This window comes from Anopheles bellator, chromosome 2 (assembly GCF_943735745.2).
Source record: "Anopheles bellator chromosome 2, idAnoBellAS_SP24_06.2, whole genome shotgun sequence".
In the NCBI taxonomy this organism is placed as follows: Eukaryota; Metazoa; Arthropoda; class Insecta; order Diptera; family Culicidae; genus Anopheles; species Anopheles bellator.
Genome location: NC_071286.1, coordinates 10,670,282 through 10,690,237, shown reverse-complemented (window position 1 = coordinate 10,690,237; position 19,956 = coordinate 10,670,282). Strand labels below are relative to the sequence as shown.

Genomic DNA, 19,956 nt, shown 5'->3' with positions numbered 1-19,956 from the left:
ACATAGAAGCTTAACTAACGATTATTTAGAATGGGAGAAAGAGAGACAATATAAGAAGAGCATCGCCATCACGTACTGCTTTCCACTTTATTCGAACCATTTACTGAATGTGTGCAGCGCACGAACATCAAAGTAATAAATATCTATCCGAAACGGAAATCGCCCCAGAGCGTGTTACCCGAGTCGCCAACGGTAGGATAACCGGAAAGGATCGGTCAGCATGGCAATGAGCCACCTGACTGAGCTGTTTTATTCTTTTTTTCGCGCACGAGTGCGCAACCCTATGGGCCGTGGGATCCTCGCAATTCAATTCTACGAGCTGCCCGAAGCTAGCTGGCTAACAGATTAATAATATTAATAAAAAACACACACAAAAACACAAGGTGACCGACAGTCTGGTGTGATCCGGTTCGATGCTGGCCAATTTCAGCGCCGCTGCGCTGTACATGAAGAACGGTTTTCGGGGAGAGGTTATACAAGTCTGATTAACCCTATCACTACCACTACGCCTTCCAGCCCTGATGCCGCTGACGTTGCTGCTGCTGCTGCTGCACTACCGCACTACTGCTATCGACTATACTATATGCGTCTGCTGTCCACTGCCAACTGCCCGTGGCCCTTAAAACATATTAAATGAACTATGGATCCCGCTATGCTTTACTGTCTACATGCGTGGGGTTTCGTTTGTGTTTCAATTTGTTTGCGTAACGATCGAACTCTTCTCGTGGATTGTACCGATCTCCAGTTGCGCTAGGTTGGGGTCGCTCCTGGCGACCTGGGCCCTAGAACAGCACGTAGTACAGCTGCAGCAGCAGGAGAGCGACTAGCAGAAACAGTGTGCCGTTCACGAGCAGCTCCTTTTTGCGCATGGCCTGGCGGGCCTGCTGGACGTTGTTGAGGTCCTCCTTGAAAAAGTATTTCTTCAGCCCTGGCACCACCACCTCGAAATACAGCCGCCAGCTGTAGGTTCGGTTGTCGCACGGGTACTGCTGATGGTCCACCGAGCTCATGCTGTAATGCGACAGGGGCAAAATGGGAACGTTAGTGAGTTAGCGTAAATCCATTTACTACCATGGCACATGTTGCCGTTTCATGGCGGAGGGAAGCAAAAACTCAACCACGCCGGTTTCGAGTAGTATCCCCCCAACAGAGGGCACATAACAGAGTTAGCTGTGGTCGAATAGTGTCAGACCCAAAACCTGTTTTGGGGAAAACATAAACTGTTAGGTTTCGCGGTGCGGTGCGGGTCACAAAAACCGAACGGATACCGAACTAAGCGCGCGCAGTGGGCAACCCCAACGTGGAGGTTAACCACCTTTTTGTGACCTGCACCAAGCACGCTACTAATTTTTCTCACCCAAGCCATCGCTCGGGGGCGAAAAAACGTGGACTTGGGTAAACGGCGAGCCCAGTTGATCGTGCCCAGAGTCTAGACAGCCTGAGCTTTAGCATAATCAAAGTCACATTGAGTGTAATTCATTTGAAAAATAGACCTTCGCCTGGGGAGTAGCAGCAGTGCCATAGTGTTACGACCATCCAAGATGGCGGACGGCCGCCCGTAAATCGGAACCACGCACTACTTACCTAAGGTACAGATCCTTCATGTTCTGGTTGTCGAAGAAGTACGACGTGTTGGTGAACTTCTTCACGCTGGCCACCACCTTGTCGATCTTGATGTACGTGTCCACCAGACGTGGCTTCTCGCCCCGCAGCCGCATCGCCAGGTCCATGACGTAGGCGGGAAGATAGTGGAGCACCAGCGAGTACAGTCGGAACAGGAGCTCGTTGCTGGAGGCGAACGTCACTGGCCGGTAGATGCCAGTCAGCAGGGGGTGCCTTTTGCAAGCTTTCTCACACTCCCGACGTCTTTCGTCTGGTAACATGGCAAACAGTTAGAGGTCATCCTTGTCACCTGCGTGATCATGGACTGAGAAGTAACTCTTACCAAATGTCTGCGGGTTATCGGTCGAGCTGACGCAGTTGTAGACCAACACTTCCGGTTCCTCGATCCTGCAGGGTCAAACAGGGGAGAAGCCCACCGATCAGTAAGCAATTCACGGGGTGTCACACAAATCACGGCCACCGGCCGGCGAGTCAACCTACCTCTGCTTGTACGTCTTCCAGCCGACCGCAATGATGGCGTTCGAGACGTAGTCAACCGGCACGGTGTCGATCATGACGTCCGGATCGATGTGACTGGTCCGGATCAGCCCGTAGTACCAACCGATGAACGTACCGTTGGAGCCGTAGATACTGTCGCACCATCCGGGCACGGGTTCGTTGAGACTGGCCATTACGCAGGACGGGCGCAAGATGGCGACCGGGAAGTGCTTGCGGTACTCGAGGGTCAGCGTCTCGGCGAGGGCCTTCGTGAAGGTGTACGTGTTGGGCCACTTTAGTGAGTACTTGATCAGCTCCTGCTTCACTTTCTCGTCGTCGAGATGGGCCAGGATTTTCTCCGGATCACAGTCCACGTTGTAGACCCGCTCCTGAATGTATTCGTCGTAGCTGTTCGAGTATGCCGTTGACACGTACACGAAGCTCTGCAGGATAGGTGCCCAAGGGGCCGGTTGTTAGCGTAAGTGGGGGGCGTCAAACGATCCGCGCACCGACCGTACATACCTGTAGGTTTTTGGCCTGGCGTCCGATTTCGAGCGCGGTCCGCGTGCCGCCCAGATTGATGTTGATGGCCTTGATCATCTCCTCGTCAAACTTGACCGTCGCGGCAATGTGCAGGATAATGTGCGTGTACTCCTTCAGGTAGCTCATCACGTCCGGGTTCAGGGCATAGTTGGGCTTCTCCAGGTCACCCTCGACCACCCGGATCCGATCGCGGTAGTTGGGCTGCTTTTTGGCCAATCGTTCGAATATCTGGTCGGGAAGAAGTCCAAAAAAGTCAGTGAACGCGCTTCAATAAATCCAACCGAGCTCCGGTACCCAGGCGGCCAGAATTAAAGTCAAAGTAGCCCCGCGAAACAAGAACGCAAACGGATCTTTGCCGAGGTGTAATGGTTTGGGAGGGTACAAGAAAAACGCATGCCGCTGAACGTGGCGCCAGTTTGAATCCCGAGTGCGCTCAGGTTGCTGGTTCGCGTTTGCTTGAGTTCATGGTTGCCTCTAATGGCTGGTACACGATAAAACACACTAAAGCTTCACACAACGGACGCAAAAACGAATGCACAGAATTTAACAGCTCCGATTGTCACTATAGAGCGCTTTTAGGGTGGTTAGCGAAAGGTGGCGAAACCGACTCTCAGTTAGTGTATCATTACTGGCAGGTTTCACCGGTGGACGCGGATCCAGTCGTTGAGCCCGGGTCCTGTCGGACGGAGTTGAGCAATCGAGAGCACTTTAGCGGTGACGCAGCGCAGAGAATTGATCGCTTTATTAATCGTTGTATAAACTACTACAAAAGCAGTGCCGTCGATTGCTTTATCACCATTTTTACGAGGCAAATGAATTTGATTGATCAACTCTCGGCGGGACTGATCGATCGACGAGCCGTCATTGTTGCTCCGCCCGGGGGTGCATCACGTCACTCCCCAATGCATGCGAATGAGTCTACGCATTTTGGTTAAAGCTTGGGTTGGGCAGGCGCCCGCGGGTAGGTTCGTTTTTTGTTTGGCCTCCGACCCTCCCATTTATTATATAACATGTCAAATATGTGTCCATTTGGGAGCGAATTCGAGCGATACTTCAATCACAACGCCAACCACCAGAAAATCGATGGATTTTTACCACGATCAATTACTTCAATTGCTATCGTATTGTTTCCATCTGTGGGTTTTTTGTGTGGATTGCTTCGATTCAGCGCGAAATATCCGAATGGTCTGACGTTTATTGGTTCCATATACTTTTACGACAGCTTGTCGTTACAATCAGCCTCTGCATCTCAGTGTGCCTGTTCAACGTTCATCGAAGTGGAAATTCAAAATGGAGCAGTACACTGATGTGAGGCGATTGAACCGTGCCTCGCTTCTTGCGTGTGTAGCAAGGTAGTGCCGGACCGAACTCCTAATGGAAATCCATTAAAAAAAGTTTGCCTAACCCAGTTCAGCCGTGAAACGGTTACCGGTGGTGGTAACCCTAGTTTTGGGCTGCCAGCATTCAGCGGGCTCGCCATTTGACGCTATCGAGTTTCGAACCTACTTCCATATCTGTTCAGCCCCCGGGTGCCGTGCCGCCGGCTCCTGTCGACTTTTACTAGTGCTAAGCTCCTGTCGTTAGCGTGATTCTTGCCAACCCGGATGGCAAACCGGTGCTGGGAGGTAAATATTTTGGTCAACGAGTGTCCAGTTGGGCGTAGCGGTTTTTGCGTGTCCCAGTGCCGGAGGATCGACTGGCACGCGAAGCTCTCGTCTCGTGCTAAAGTAATGCTGCATTGAATTGTGACGCAACAGCCCGGGATATTCGGTACACGGGGAGAAGGCCACCGTCTCGTGGAGAAAGTAGCTGGGGCCGAAGGTGGGTGACACATTTTGATAAGTATACATTATGATCGTCGAGGTCGAAGCGGCCGGTATCAGATGCCATCCTATTTTCTGGTGGTACTGGCCCGTGAAGTATTAGGCAATTGGGCGGCACCCGAGTTGGTTTCGTTTTTGCGTTTCGTCACTTCACTTTATGGAAATGAAATTTTCCTTAAAACACATTCCAGCGGCCGGTCGGATGAGCGGACTACGCCGGTGGGTGACTTCGATGCTGGGTCAGATTACGAACGGCGTCGGAGTTTGGCTTAGGCATCTCGAAGATGGAAAGCTAGGCGTGCGAAAATGGGAGGACCGTAATCGCGCTTCTGTTGCAACACCGGGCCGATCCCATCGTTTGTTTTAATTTATGAAAATTGGCCAAACTCAAGGCGTGCGGAATAATATTGGCACACCAGTGGCCAGCCAGCGAAAAGAGAGATCACACAATGGATGTTGGGTCTGGTAAGCAGACACTCATTCCAGAACACTGGCCACCAGCGCCACATTTTCGCCTGCTCCGTAGCGCGCGCACGCAATTCGTTGGTCAGTTTTCGGAAACAAGTTCGGACGGTTTTGGTGGAGGGCTGGTCCAATTCAGTCCAGGTTTCGGCTGCGTATCCGAGCCGCCTGGCGTAACAGGCCGGGAGCCATGGGTCATGGGTGACCATTCTGGCAGGCGGCTGATTGAGTGCGGCCCACCTCTAGCACCATTCGGACTGGTTTTCGCCGACCCCGGCATCGCATCGCCATCTTGGCAAAGTTTTGGCACTGGTTGTTGGCTAATATGATTGATTTTGAAAAATGGGCGCCTGAACCGGTCCCAGCTTCGCTCGAGGGTTGCAAGTGCATAAAACAACGGCCCGACGGGGAATGCCGTCTCCGCCCGGAGCTCTGCAACCTTCGCCGCCGCCGGAGCCATCGGAGCGATTGAGTCATGCTGGTCGGCCGTAAAGTTGACCGTAGGCGGCGCAGGGAGCCGGCGGCCAATCGAAAGGCACTCTGGTCACGCGTAATATGCGTGTTTAGGGCCCGAGGGTCATCCCTCGGAGCGGGCGGTGATAATTTATTTCAATAATTCGAAGACACAGCTTGCGTCGGACGCTTCGGAAGGTCGCGCAGCGCAGCAGCACCCTTGCCCTTTGGATAGGCGACATAAAGTTTCGAACAGTTTTAGATTAAAGAGCGACGAGAAGCGCCGGCCGTCTCTTGGGCAACACGGTAGGGCCCGTGTGTCAACACCGATCAGCTAGATGTGGAGTAATAGTTCGAACCTGTCTCGGTCGATTCTGTCGATGACCCGCCGAAGGCTTTGCTGGGGTGTTTCAAACAATCGAACGAAACAAAACGGCCGACCGTGAGGTGATCCAAGAAACCGGTGCAGAAACGCCGGTGACCGGACCGTAAATCATGGCTAGGACTCGTTTTTTGGGAGGAAGTTTTGTGAGAAGATCCGTCCAGTTCGGACAGGTTCCGGGGGGTTCCTTTCGGTTCTCGGACTTCGGAAGAAAACGACAAAAAAAATGGTGACAACTTTTTTTGGGGATTCGATTTGCAAACCGGACCGATTTGAAACCCGTCCCGGGGGCCAAGAGTTTGCATCAGCGTTTGCTTCCCGTATATGGCTGACAGCGGTGCGCTGCGGATGTGGTGAATAATTTGCTACACAAATCCTAATCCGAATAATTCCTAAACGGAACCAACTGGTTTTCTGGCGGACGTCCTTGGCGGAGGGTAATGTATGCTCGGTAACAGCTGACGATTGCAATCTTCATTGGGAGAATATGAGGTTTTAACGTGTTTCACATAAATTTTCTTGACAGCATCGTGGGTATCGATTTTGTGCACATTTAAAATTCATCAGTTAAGGCGTTATCTCGTAGGATTCCCAAATTACCGGTCACACGATCTTCATTAGCGCACAGTTTTATTGCCGTGGTTCTGCATATTTCAAAGATCTTGTCGCGGATTTAGTCTGCCTGGAGGGGGGGGGGGTTTGCTTGTAGGACACAACACAACACCAAAACAGTAGCCCTAGACCGTTCTCGGAGCGCGCTGGCCATTTGCATAATGTAAATTAATTTTATCAAAAGAATGTTGCTCGAGTTGTCGCTCGTCGCTAGTTATCAAACACGGCGCAACTTTTATCGGCCAATCGACACTTTTATGCCCCTATAATCGCGTGCTCTTGATGCTGTGCGCTGTCAGTTTCATGATTTGTTCGCAAATCGAAAGCAATCGCTCAAATGGACCTTCAACCCATCCGCTTCCGGAATTCCGAGCAACCCGAAGGCCACTCGGGGGCGCTCCAAGTAGATGGGCCCCGTCCATTCAAAAACTGGTTCCCCGGGACGGAGAATAAAAAAAACCCGATGCCAAACCCGGTGCGACAGCGAATTTGTCGCGAAAACTTTCCAGGCCCGGCCCGTTGGACTCCGGTAGTCGTTAGACGGTTTTGGAGGTCACTAACAACATATTAGCATATCGGGTTCGGTTGCCCGTTTTTCATCACATCTTCGCGTGGGGAGAGATGCGGTCCGCACTGCATTTGTATGGCAGGTTCAGGTTCATATGGTTCAGGCGCGATGGTCTCTGGGGTGCTGGTGACCTTGATCCTTCCTTAGAACACGATTTATGAAACTAGACACTAGGAAACGAAGTAACAAACGGTGACATGTATGACAGTGGCCGAAGGTTAATTAGACGGCGAAGGAAAGCCATAGACTACATGACCAGAGTTGAACTGGCCACTCCCGCAATCGTTTCGATCGCCGCCAATGCCGACTATGCCGATGGACGTCGGAACCGAGAGGAAATCGTCATTTGCAATCGGTCTAACCGACTGGACTAGTCCAGAGGGTGTTCCGCTTCGAGAGATTGTCGGACCACCGTAGAACGCGCTCTTTCGAGCGTGCACAAAACTAGAAAAGTCGTTAGCGCGAATCGTGGGACCAGACCGAATGGGAGCGACTGTTTTGCCGTCATCTCGTTACGTGCCGCGCACGAAACAACGGGCCCGCTTCTCGGGAAGGGCGGATATTTTGTATTCCCTTCCCGGCGCACAGAAACTCCGCCAGGTAATTAAGATTCTCGGACACTACGACGTAATGACGGCGGAAGGCATAGTTTTATGAGTCACGCGCCTAACCACCCGTCCCTGGGCGAGTGTTGCACAATGCAGTGTGCACCGAAAGTAATGGCCACAGAAATTGGAAAGAAATCTGTATCGCGTGGAAGGACGCGCTGGTGACGGCCAAAACTTGCCGACAACCGGTGGCCTCGTGTGCCGAGCCTAACGGTGGCCGCCACCGAGAGCGGCCCAATCGCTTCCGGTGTGCCCGTCGTGTCGCCAGCCCCAAATGGGTACCAAGGTCGGGCGGGTGCCGTTTCATTTCGGACCATGGGACCCCCGCATACCCCGAAGGCCTGTCGGAGGGATTGTTGTGTGGAGTGCGACGCTAAGCAGTATGCGGCCTCCGGACGGCTGCGCGGTGACTATAAACGGAACCGACCCGCTATTCGGTACGTCCGGCGATTACCTACCAAAGTCATGCGATCCATCCACTTTGGCGGCCAAACAATCGCGCGTAATTCATGCAACCGTTGGCAAAGTTTGAATGCCTAAACCATCTTTTCGCCGGCCATTTTATTACGCGATAGAATTTTGAATGCAAACACCACAAAATTGATGTAGAAATTCCAAAATCCATTCGGTATTCGGCGTACCCAACAAAAAACGGCTTAAACGGCTTGATCTCCTTCGCACACCCAACACGCACGTTATCTTTTTGGCGTGGTGAATGGGCCCTATTCGATCGTTCGAAACCCGTTAAAAGGCACCAAATTGCGCCGGATTTTATTTTTCTTTCATTTTCCTGCTCTCTTGCGGTGATAGTCACTTTCTCTGCCCGGCTAATCGCGAATGCTTGTTATTTACTTCGAACCAAGAAGGGGGACCCGGTTTTTTGTTTCGGGGGCCAAGTTTTGTTTTCGTTTCGGCTTTGGCTTGTGGGAACCCCCGCGCCAGACCAGACCACAGAGAGAGAGAGAGACGATTGCCCAAGCGACGCCTTTGACACCGGGTGCCCGGATGGGGCCGGATTGATTTGACGGACACGACGCTGCGTGTCACCGTTTTGGGGCCGGGCCGAAGGCTCTACGAAAGCTCACCCGTTTTGATTGATCGCCGTTCGCGTGGCAAAGTTCGCTAACTTTCCGTTTGTTCCCGGTCCGAACAGTCTGTCACTTTTCAGACAGTTCCCAACGGGTTCTGACTGCTTTGCAGGTTTGCATTGCAAAACAACAAACTTTACAGCTCCAGCTCCACGGGACACGTGCTCGGTCCAGAGACCAGAGCTGAAAAGGTAGGTCAACCGAGACGGGTGTCCGGAACCGCGGCTGCGTTGCATCAACCAACGCTTGGTGGTGGCCGCGAAGTGTTTTGCTTTGACATAACCAAGCCGTGGCCACAGGCGAGCAAACTGCTTACGTTAGCGGCCCAGTGCCGCCCCGTTGGTGATGACACTTTTTCGCACTACCTCGTATTGTTTGCCGTTTCTGCTAAAAATCGCGATCGACATGACGGTCGGCTGGGGTCGGCAGTATCGCCGGGACTGCGTCAGTGGGTCTACAAATTGGCTCCTCTTTCAATCAATCTACAACCCTGTTGGGAGCCTCAAATTAGCGCCGCCAGCAGTGTCAGAAGGATACCACGGAAGACCCAATGACGTCAGAGACGGTCGGCTTTCGTTGGCCGTCAACAAAGCCAAACGGAGAAAAACGGATTTTTTCGGACCGGACTTTTAATTAGTTCACTTTCACGGGGCACGTGTGTCGCTTCGTTAGCGGCCGGGCAACTTGGGTGATACGATCCAAGCAAACCCCGAGAGCTTCCGAAAGCGACACCGAATCTTGGGATCGGCTTGGGCAGTTGCAAAAACTGCGCCGATCCAGTAGGCTTCGCGAGTTTAAAATTCCACCGGAGCTCTCGGGCTGCACTTGGCGGGCCTACCGGACCGGAAATGGACTCTGTCGGAGCGGAGCGCAAGGTTAAGAAAATTCACTGCAAACCACTACTGGCCACTACCGGGTAGCAGACCATTCAGCGAGACTGGGCTAGTGGCTAGTGCCTGGTGCGGAGGCGAGTGTCGCATCATAAACAAGTGGGGGCCATCAATTAACCCCAATTTCTCCCGCTGCCGCCTCCCCACGAAACTGGTTCAGCTGGTGCAGTGGAAATTGAAAGCTTGTTTTTCGTCGGTGTCGACGATGCTGCCCGGTGAACCATTTTCTACACGGCTCTCGGTGGGTTTACTCTCACTTTTGTTGAGGTGATGAGATAAAAATCAATCACTTTCGTGTTAGCATTTTCCGAAATTTCCAACTAATTGGCCCGATTTGGTGTTGTGAACACCGTTCGGGTAGGAAGCCGTTCTTTGTTCCGCCAACGAATCAGAGTGGGTTGATTTTTCTGATAGAGTAAGTGCAATAACAAAAATCCTTGTAGGCTTTGCTGTTTTGGGCCGATGTAAACAAATGATTCCACCATCACCAACACTACTGCAATAAGGCGTGCCTGTAAATATCTTGGTTTCATTATTTTCGAGTAGAGTGAATACTATTTTAAGAAATATACAGCCAGCGAAGGCGATAAATAACAAACAGTTCATGATTAAATGGAATCGATGATTGTTTTGCATCCGAGCAATGAATGCGTCGTAATTTAAGGGGTTAGAATTCCACTTACTAATATTACTCAAATGACAGCATGTGTACAGCAATTGACTTCCAGTAGTGTTGGTGACATCGGTAAAAAAAACTAGGCTGGTGCGGATTTTTGGATTGCACTTACTCTATAAGGAAAATTAACCTACTCGAGTGTGGCTGACGCAACCTGTTGACGAATCGGGTGTCCAAGAAATGTCTTATGGTTCGCAAGGTCACTCAACTAGATTACGCCCCGTTTGAGATTCAATACGCCACGCTATTTTGATGCGACCCAAAACAAAAGACTTCAACGCTCGATCGAACGAGGAACTCGGGTTGGTTGTTCAACAAAGAAAAAAAGTCGATCGACAATCGATAGGGACTGCGAAAAACTTCTCACCATTCACCGTGAGATAGCGGCAGCAGTATGCTGTGTCTCTGCGTGATGCGTAATGAGCCGCGTGACCCGTTTGTCCTCGAGCCCCTGGGGGCGAGAATGGCAATGTTGTGCGTCTCCAATCGCGCGCGCGCGTGTGTTTAGACACAGACATTTTTTTCCTTTACTCTGCTCATTTATTTATCTTTCTCAGCCTCCCAGAACCCTGCGCGGTGATTGATCATCTTGGCTGCGCTCTAGTGACGCGGGCACCTCGCACTTATTGCTGCGATGCTAGTCGCAACTGAATATTTGTGTTCAAGTACAACGGCACCCGATCGGATCGTATCGGGGGGGCCCAGTAGCAACGCCGGATGATTGCGCAAGGTGATTTGTCCGATCACGAGGGGGGGTTTGACGTCTAACGAGCGGAGGAAAACAGCTAGAACTAGATCGAGATCGGAATGGGTAAACCGTGGCCACCACTCGAAACCATCGCAATGGTGTTCGCGCAATGGATGGCCTGATTCGCTCAGGTGTTGCTGCTCTCAAAGGACTCCGAGGCCCTGAGTCGGTGGCGGCGTTGGGCTGCCGATTCGACTTAACGGCGGGCCAACAAATTGCACTGCGCAACACGCACGCACGCGATGGTGACGGAATGTGGCAGCCTCAGGAGTGATGCAAAACTCAAACATCGTGGCCACCACTGTCAATCACGTTGTGTCTCTTGACACCAACCCCCCGGGAGTCTTGTATGTTTTTCTAATCCCATTTTCAACTGCCAATATTGACACCGGTCGCCACCAGGCACGCCGAAAGAAGCAGATGGCACGAAGAATGTGACACTTGGGGGGACCGTTCACCGATCAGCTGGTGACAGCGATGGTAGCTTCCCTGGCGCTCCCGCTCCCGCGCGAACTCGAGGGACCGGATACGCGCGCCGTGTTCCGTCCATCAGCGAGCGAGCGCCATCATCACGAGCGAGGCACACTTTCGGCGGGGAGCTTTCGGGTTCGGGTTGCATAATCAATAATTGTGTAACACGTGTTAATTGCTTCCCTGCTTTCTCCGCAGCCTGCGCCGCTGGGTGGACTGGGGGACTCCGCACGCCTCGTAGGTCGGCCACAGGCGCAGGTCGGCCAGCCAGACCGTTGGGACGTCCACGAAAGCAAAAAAAAACCTTTCGTCCGAAAAAATGTAGTTCAACCGTGGACGGTGCATGAGTGTGAATGTGCGGCGACGGCGGTGGCAATAGAAAGTTTTTTCGGGGCCGCTTTATGTTTTCTCCTGGCTTTTTGGCACACCGCAGCGATGTTTCACTTTCCACCCGGTGGGGTGGCAGTGGGGGCTTTTTCGGGGGTGTCCTCCGCTTTGTCCGTACACCCGCCTTATCACCGCCTCAGCGAGGAGACTGTGAGGCGTGAAAGTTGGTGAAACAGTACGGTCATAATAAAATTGACACCGTCAGGAGCTACTTAAACGCACTGATGGGTGCGACATAAAGCAATGATCGCGGTTCGAGCCTCCGACTCTCGACCCAGCCCTGGCACCTGGCAGGTGCAAAATTGTGGGCAGTAAATCACAGAAGTCAAATCGAACCTCTCTCCGGGCGCAAGACGCTTTCCTCATTTTCCCAACGGACCAAGCTACCGAGGCTGGGGCAGCTTTCGGTGGGCCGGATAGGGAGGGCCTCGCACGGGGCGATTAGAGTGGGCCGGGGATGGCCGATGGCCGGAAAGGGCCTTTCGCAATCACCGCTTTCGACGTGTACGGCGTTCCCGGGCGATTGCGATTGGGTAGTGTTGCATCACGCTAAATCCCTCGCCAGTCGACGGCGGTCTGCCGTCGGATGCGAATTGATTAATCGAGGCCCCCGCGGAGGGGCTAGTCGAGGGGGTCGTGCGGGAGGGCTGGGAGGGCGTAAAATTAGGCGGCCCAAATGCACGCACCCCACCGGCCGGCCGCTGCTGCGCCGTAAATACTCACCGGTGACGAGCAGAGCGCCTTGATGCGCTGTTCCGGCTGCGTGTTCTTTTTCTCGCGCACCATGAGGATCACTTCCTTCACCTCGCAGGTACTGCAGAGAAAAAGAAACGAAGAAAACGAAAATCCGATTTTTGGATTTTTCTGTAAGGGACTGACCAGAGGAGGTGCGCTGGCCATAGGTTTTGGGGGGGGGGGGATTTGTTGCGCTTACCGAAGCAGCTTTTCCACCACGATCTTCCCGATGAACCCGGTGCCACCGGTGACGAACACCACCTTGTCCCGGTAGAACTCGCTTATGCTGGACATGGCGGCAGCCAGGTTAGACCGTTGCAGGCAGTTGCCACTAATCTGTGCTCTTTCTTTCTTTGCTACACTCTTCCCGATTGGCACTATTTGGCCTTTGGTGGGCTTCTTCTTCTCCCGGTTGCTGGTCGCTTCGAATATCGCGGTTCACTAGCGATTGTTTCTCAACATTGCACGCTGCAAGGGTCACAAATATCACGTTTCGGGCTGGCACCCGGAAAATGGACGAAAAAGGCTTCCTAAATATCACACTTTCGGGCTCTCAACAACCGACGCAACCGACGGAACAAACGGATGGCTCTCACTGCGGGGGCTTTCCCTGCGCGCTGGCGTTTCACGCACCGTTACTGGTCACACTTTCGCGGGCTCCACTACACACCTGGCTCGTCGCCTCACCGTCGTTGACGCACACGCCGCTGGACTTGGGTTGGCTGACCACACCCGTACAGGTTGACCGCTGACGCAGAACTGACGCTCGCGTGTCCAGCGCCGGCCATGTGGACCTCGCGGTCTCGCGATCGCGCGGTCCCCGAGCGGGTCTCTCGCCGGGGCCCGAGGCCCGGGGCCTTAGGTCCGAGCTCGACGGCGATGCCAAAAGCAGAAAAAACAAAACCGATGCCAACTTTAACGTCGTGAGAAACGGGCGGTGGGACTTGCGCCGCCACCTCGACGCGCAAATCGCTGAGAAGAGGATGTCGATCGTCGTCGTCGTCGTCGTCGTAGTCGGTGGAGGCCATTCTCGGCGTATAGCGTCCGCCTGGCGGGCGGATATTAATTTTCTAACAAACGACATTCAGTTTTTTCGTCTGTGTTTCTGTTGCGCCAGAAGTGCTGCCCCTTCGTTCGTTAGCTTAGGACCTCGAGCGGCACATAATTGGCCGCATCGCACGTGTGGCCTACAACTGCAAGCTCCCGTGTGGTGGCACTCCCCTGACGAAAAGACGGACCACGTGCTGCGATGGTTGGCTGTGACACGGAATTTACGGCGCTGAACTCACGATCTCCGGGGGAGCGGATGTGTTGGTGACATTCGCCACCTGCTAAGGTGACGGGTTTACTGATTCACCACCGTTATTATCGGTTACTTTTTTGTGGTTTTGCGGACATTCTTGAGGTGGGACCAACAGGCTCAGCTCACTTTGCACTTCCCATCTGTTTCCTTGTTCATTTTGGTCCGAACGGGTTTTAAATGCACCCTAAAATGGATGGTTCCGTAGACTCGGTTTGCGCCATTTCACGGTCACTCAAGTGACCGATAGCAGTGTGCTTAATGTTTCCGTGGCTTCTCTACCCGAGCGCTGCGTGCGGCAGTCACCGTCACGGATTAGTGGATCGCAATAATGTCGTTAAAAAGTCAAATTCGCCCAGAGATCGATGAAGCATCCGTTCGTTGGACTTTCCTCTTTTACGGCGAAGGGTTTTTTCGATTCGTTCGGTAAGTTTTGATTAATTCCACAGTGAAGTCCACAAGTTTCTTCCTTTGTTCTGCCGATCTTGATCACAGACAGCATGGTTCAACGGACAGCCAGTAACGCGCCGTTTAGCGCATGCGTCGCCACGTCCTGGACGTCAGCAGGACCGCCGATGCATACCAAACAGCCGTTGTGCCGTTGCTGGGGAAATAGTCGTAAAAGTATCGGTGGTACGCCCGTCGGATCAGGCGATCGTCGCTGGCAGGGAGCAGAGTGACTGGGTAAAATCTGTCCGCTCACGCAACTTGGTTCGACTTGAACTTGAAACACTTGCCTGTAAAGTTGTTTTAAGAAAACCGACGGTTCCAGAATAAATCGTGACCTTTTTTTTTTTGGTGGCTTAATTTAACCTTCGAGTACGTCATTGACTTCACCATATCGATCAGCCCTATAATTTTGATCGGGATGCGGACCCACAAAAAGCACAGGAGCGCGTGCTGATTCCAGTTTCTTTTCGCTAGTCCTGCTTCGAGTGTGATTATGACGCGCTTAGAACAACGCCACGATCACTATGACGGGCTGGGTAGCCTTGGAGTACCGTAACGCCGCAACCCCGTGGACCATGCGCACCGTCACGTACCAAAATTGCGGTTGCCTCTGCGTTCGCGTTCCGTCGCGTAAATCCAACCGGCCCTACGCCGGGCTACGCCAGTCTATTGACGTAGGAAGCTAATATCGGAGAAGCACCTTCGCGTGCTCCGACCCCTTCCGAAGATTAATTATATGGAGTTGATTGCGTCGTCTGAGTCGTTTGTTTTTGTGCTGAACGTTGGACCTGGGAACTGGACTATACCCTTCTTTTTTTGTCACCCTGTCGAACAAATCGGTTTCGTGCGTCCATCGTATCTCGTGTGAGACATCAGCCACAAAAAATGTATTGCCTGAAGCCAAGTGGCCCCCCCCCCCTTTTTGCCAACATTAGCCTTCCTTCGGCACACTTAGGAGGTCGTCGGCTGCGGCGGTGGGTCTTGTGGCGCGGAAGCTGATCATCAACCTGAATGTGCCTGATGATGAGATTCAATTTCGGGAGCTCATCATGATTGGGAGAATCCGAAGAATGACACTCGAATATCGACGTGGCACACTTTTTTGGCACACCCTTCTTCAGCAAGGATGGAGGGGTTCTAGGGGTCAGAGTGCCGACCTCGTAATGAGTTTGCCCAATGCGTCACGAATGTTGGCGAAATCTTGTTGCGAAGTTCTACGATGACACGGGAATGGGTGTACTAATTTTGGGATAGTATTTGCCACAAAGAATTGGATTAAATCGTAACTGATTGCAACCTAGCAGATCGAATCTTCATATCAATTCCGGAATCGATCGGCAGGTTATTTTCGGTTATTTCGCCGCCGCCGACGCTTTTTGGGCAAGCTTGCATCCGACGACCCCTAGGATCGCACAGAAATGTCAAAAATTTGCATAACATCCGCCCATATGGCGTGAGGATGGCGTTTGATGGCGAAGTCACAGACCCGGGAAGGAATTTCCCAGGGTCGGGCCGGGCCCAAATTTTTTGCTGATCGGCCGGTATCGAGCGAACTGCGAAGTAGCAGTATTCGCGAAAAGAGATCCGGTCCGGCGGCTTTTATGGCCGCGGATTTTCTCCGTTCATCCGCGGACCGCGAACTTTGGGCATCGAAACGGGTTTGATGCTCCTCATTTCAAGGTTGATTAATTTCTGGCCCGGTTGGATGTCCCTGGCCTTAACTTCTCGATGACTCCCGGTTCCTGGGGTACGGATCATCGATCGGTCTAACTTTATTGCCCGACTGCCCCATCCACTCCTGATCCAGCCTCCTGTGCTCCTCCAAATGAGCGTTTATGGGGCCTTTTTTGTGATCTGTGTGTTTTTCTTTATTCGCAAGTTTTTTGCCGAATACCTTAATTCGCCTGTTTCGCTTACGTTTGATGTCGTTTCATGTCTGACCCTCAAACCCAATCAAGCACGATCGCGCGATAGCAGTTGCCGTGAGAAAAGTTTCAGTTTTCCACTCCGCCTGGGAACTGCTTCCGAAACAACCCCGTGCACCGCACCGCAACAACCTTCACCATGAAAAACTGACCATCACCTCCACCGCCGCCAGCCCAGCCGACGCGACCCGTTCGATAAGGTTGACACATCGGATCATGTTCGGTCCTTCGGCCGGCGCCCTTCTTTACTGAAGGTTACTGAAGGGGCTGGAAAAAAGGTTAGGTAACGTGTGCCCAAGACCTTCGATTAGGACCCATTTCGTTTTCGGGTACTGGGGCGAGCGAAGGGCTCGCCCCTTCAAGGTTGCCCACATTCGGTGGCCGAGCGTTAGGGAAGCGTTCAGGGACCAAAACCCAAACTCGTTTGTGCGTTTCTTGTTTGGCAAGGACCACGATTTCTCTACAGGTCCCCGGCCCATCTTCGGGGGCTTGGATCGTTGGTGGGATTTTTAAATATTAATATTGCTTTATTAGGCGTCGCCAGCGTCGTAGCATTGATGCCGAGGGCTGGGAACACCCACTTCTCCGGCGGTCAATCGCCGGTTTTGACGAGCGGCGGAGAAAATCGTTGTGCGGAGCTTTGGTTCGTCGACGATGGCGCAACTCGACATTTGCGTGGCGAGACGGCGGGAAAAGGTTATGATACGTGTAATGATGACAGGAAGTCCTTGATTTTGCTTCCTGCCACGGTCAGAGAGCGATCCTTCGTGGGGTGGCCTAGCCGGTGCCGGCACAGACACGTGTTTGCGCACGATAGTGGAAGGTGAAATAGTTCACCTGTGACTACGAAAAATATCCGGCCTGAAGGCCACGACGTGCATAAGATCGTAGTTCGTCTGCCCCAACCAAACCCAGTGGCATGTGACGGTGTGTTAATAATGTTTGCAACAACGACAAGAAGCGATCTGATTTTTTTGTTACACGCCACCGAAGTGCGTCAGTTCCGTACGCTTCTTGTTTATCGGAAATTTGGAAAAACAAGCTAGATAATGAGATTTACTTCCTATCTGTTTTATATTTCTTATTAGTTTGCTCGTTGAAAGAAGAGAAAATTCGAATAGCACGCGACCTGTCGGAGAGTGGCAGAACTAGAGCGTTGTTTGAGTCTCGGCTAACTAGCAACGCTTGGCGCGAAGCGTTTCGGGTGATCATTAAGGAAAAACAAAATTAACTTTTCCGCAGCATTGATTGATTCTTCACGAATTCTACAGTTTCGATGATATTCGGTGATTTAATACAAATCGTAACATTATTGACCAATGTTGAGAGAATGACTGCAAAATAATGACGATCTTCCGTTCTCTTTTCCGTTTTATTAGCTGATATAACCCGTCTGACTGGTGCGTGCCTAACTGATTCAGAGGATACGGTATTGTTACCACTGCCTAACCAACATGGGACACCCAGAACGTGTGTAACATGCGCCATCTACTTTGATTGACATTGATCCTTCGAAGATGCGCTCCTAATGGCACCGCCGCGTGGCAATGCGTATCGCTTGTTGTGTTTGCCAGGCGATACATCTTAACTTTGTAGCGAACTTAAGCCTTTTTCGATCAGCATGCGGGCACCGCGCACGGTCGTCAATTTTTCACGGTACAATCATTTCCGGTGACTCGCTAATTAGCTGCTCTCAACTTTCTCTGCCAACCTTCAGCCCTAATACCCTCGTTCTTCTGCCTGGGCGGTGGTGTCAGTCAAATCCACAAGCAGCGGCAACAAAAAAAAGGTTTTGTATTTGCTGTCGGCAGCGCGACTTCAAGGACTTCCCTAACGACTTTCGGCGCGACGCTCAAGCGTGAAAACCATTCCCGGCGTATCGTGGCGAGAGTGAAAAGTCGTGTTGTAACCCCTTTTTCCCCATGTCTGTGCACTACCGCGCACGGTAATCAAGGTGGATCCTGGCCACTTCGGGAAGAATAGTCACATGTTTTACGACCCACGGTGACAACTTTCGTTTCCGTTCGCGGTTTGTGAAAGCCTTGTGGGCTGTGTCATCTGTGCTCAAGTGGCTGGGAGTTCATTTTCACGACACCCGAAGCCGACCACGATCCTCCTCGCCGGTGGGCCCCGATCCAGGCCCGGTGTCTGTTTACAGAAGCAGAGACCGTCCGGGCAATAAACAACCCAAACTCCGGGCCCCGGCCCCGGCCCCGGCCCCGGGAATGTTTGTAACAATTTGTCAAGGAATGTTTGTCTGATCGGCAGGCTCGGTGGGATCGTGGAAAAGGGTTCTCCCGCGCGTCGGGAAGCCTCCTCGAGACTGTCGTGCGACGGTGCGTCGAAGTGTGGTGTTTGGTGGCCACAACAAGGATAAACAATTCCCGATGGGACACTGTGTCGCTGCGGGACACTTCCCGAGCAGAGCATGTCTAGGCGACTAATCCTCGTTCCTCGCACTGCAACAGATACAACGGGGATCGTATTCTCGGGAGGAGATAAACTTTCTTCACTTCCACGCTTCGCGAGTGCTGGAGGTCGTAATCGTGCCCGGGTTCGGCTCTCGGTGGTAGGTATCCGTTTCAGCCCATCGACGGGAACTCGCCAGATGCCCGCCAGGACCTTACACGAGGCACAGTTGGAACATTTGCTTAGCATTTTCCTCGCCGTGCCGGGTCGCCCTCGACCCGGTGACATTTGCATGGTGATCAAAGCCGGTTCGGCACCCCGCGGGGCCCAAGAGTCGTTTCGCGCAGCAGGACCGCAAAGAGGAAGACATAAAGTTGGAAAAATGTTTCCGATCGCGGCCGAGACTTTCCCCTTCAACAGTGGGCCGCGTGTGTTCCATGTTGGGCCCAGCACCGGGCTGGGAATACTGGAAATGCCCACTAATGACGGCTGGGCACACCCGCCCAGGCCCGCCCGGCTCTGGCCCGGCTCCGGACCGGCTCCGGCCCGGCTCATGACAAATGGTCCGAATAAAAGTGTCAAAATAGAGCATAAATTATGCTCTCGCCTTCCGCCTTCATCGTGCCCTTTTTTTGGACTTTTTTTCGCTCATCTTGCTGCCTGCTGGCCCTTCGATTATCGGCTGCTGTCGCAAGGGCTCTCGGCTTCGATGCGTATGCCGCAGTGCACAGGACGACGACGGTAGTGGGTTTCTTGGTGAGAGTTTGGTGTTTTGGTGTTTGGGGTGGAAAAAGTGCACTACAAACGATCGTTAGGTCGACCCGAACCGGCCCGGCCAGGCGAGTCGACCCCGACGGCTCGTATCTGTCTGTGCCTGTGTGTCCCGTGTCCCAAAATCGAACGTGTTGACGGACATATCCCTGCCGGGCGTGCGAGTTCCGAGCGATGCGGAAGCATCGCCGTCGCGCCATCGCCTTTCCCGGCTGAACTTGAAACCTTCGGGAGACCGATCCCGGGGCCGAGGCCCGGGAAATGCATCCAAATTTATTGGAAAATAAATTTCTATAATTACGAACACTTTTTTCACACCTCTTTCATTGCATCGTTTTATCGGCTGGCAGAGGCTGGCTACCGATGTTGCACTTAATGCCACCGTTGGTAGATGGTACCGCCCGCTGGGTGCTGGGTTCTTCTAAAAATATGGTCCCCTCCACTCGACGCCAAGCCTCGCTCGATGATGATTTTGATTGCCACAACGGCCAAGAGCGAAGGCAAGCAGGGGCAAGCAAAAGTTGACATGGCCGGCCGTTATTTGGTGCACTTTTC

At 52.7% G+C, this 19,956-nt stretch overlaps 1 protein-coding gene across 1 annotated transcript; it reads right to left on the bottom strand.

Annotated features, from left to right (window-relative positions):
* Positions 1-69: 69 nt before the first annotated feature.
* Positions 70-13,280, bottom strand: LOC131209010 (fatty acyl-CoA reductase 1-like). Its single transcript, XM_058201975.1, has 7 exons — positions 12,746-13,280; positions 12,535-12,625; positions 2,623-2,871; positions 2,104-2,543; positions 1,946-2,010; positions 1,585-1,873; positions 70-1,011 (listed from the first exon to the last, which is right to left on the bottom strand). The coding sequence occupies exons 1-7, from the start codon at positions 12,838-12,840 to the stop codon at positions 783-785; spliced, it is 1,458 nt and encodes a 485-aa protein (XP_058057958.1). The 5' UTR covers positions 12,841-13,280; the 3' UTR covers positions 70-782.
* Between the last annotated feature and the right edge of the window lie 6,676 nt (positions 13,281-19,956).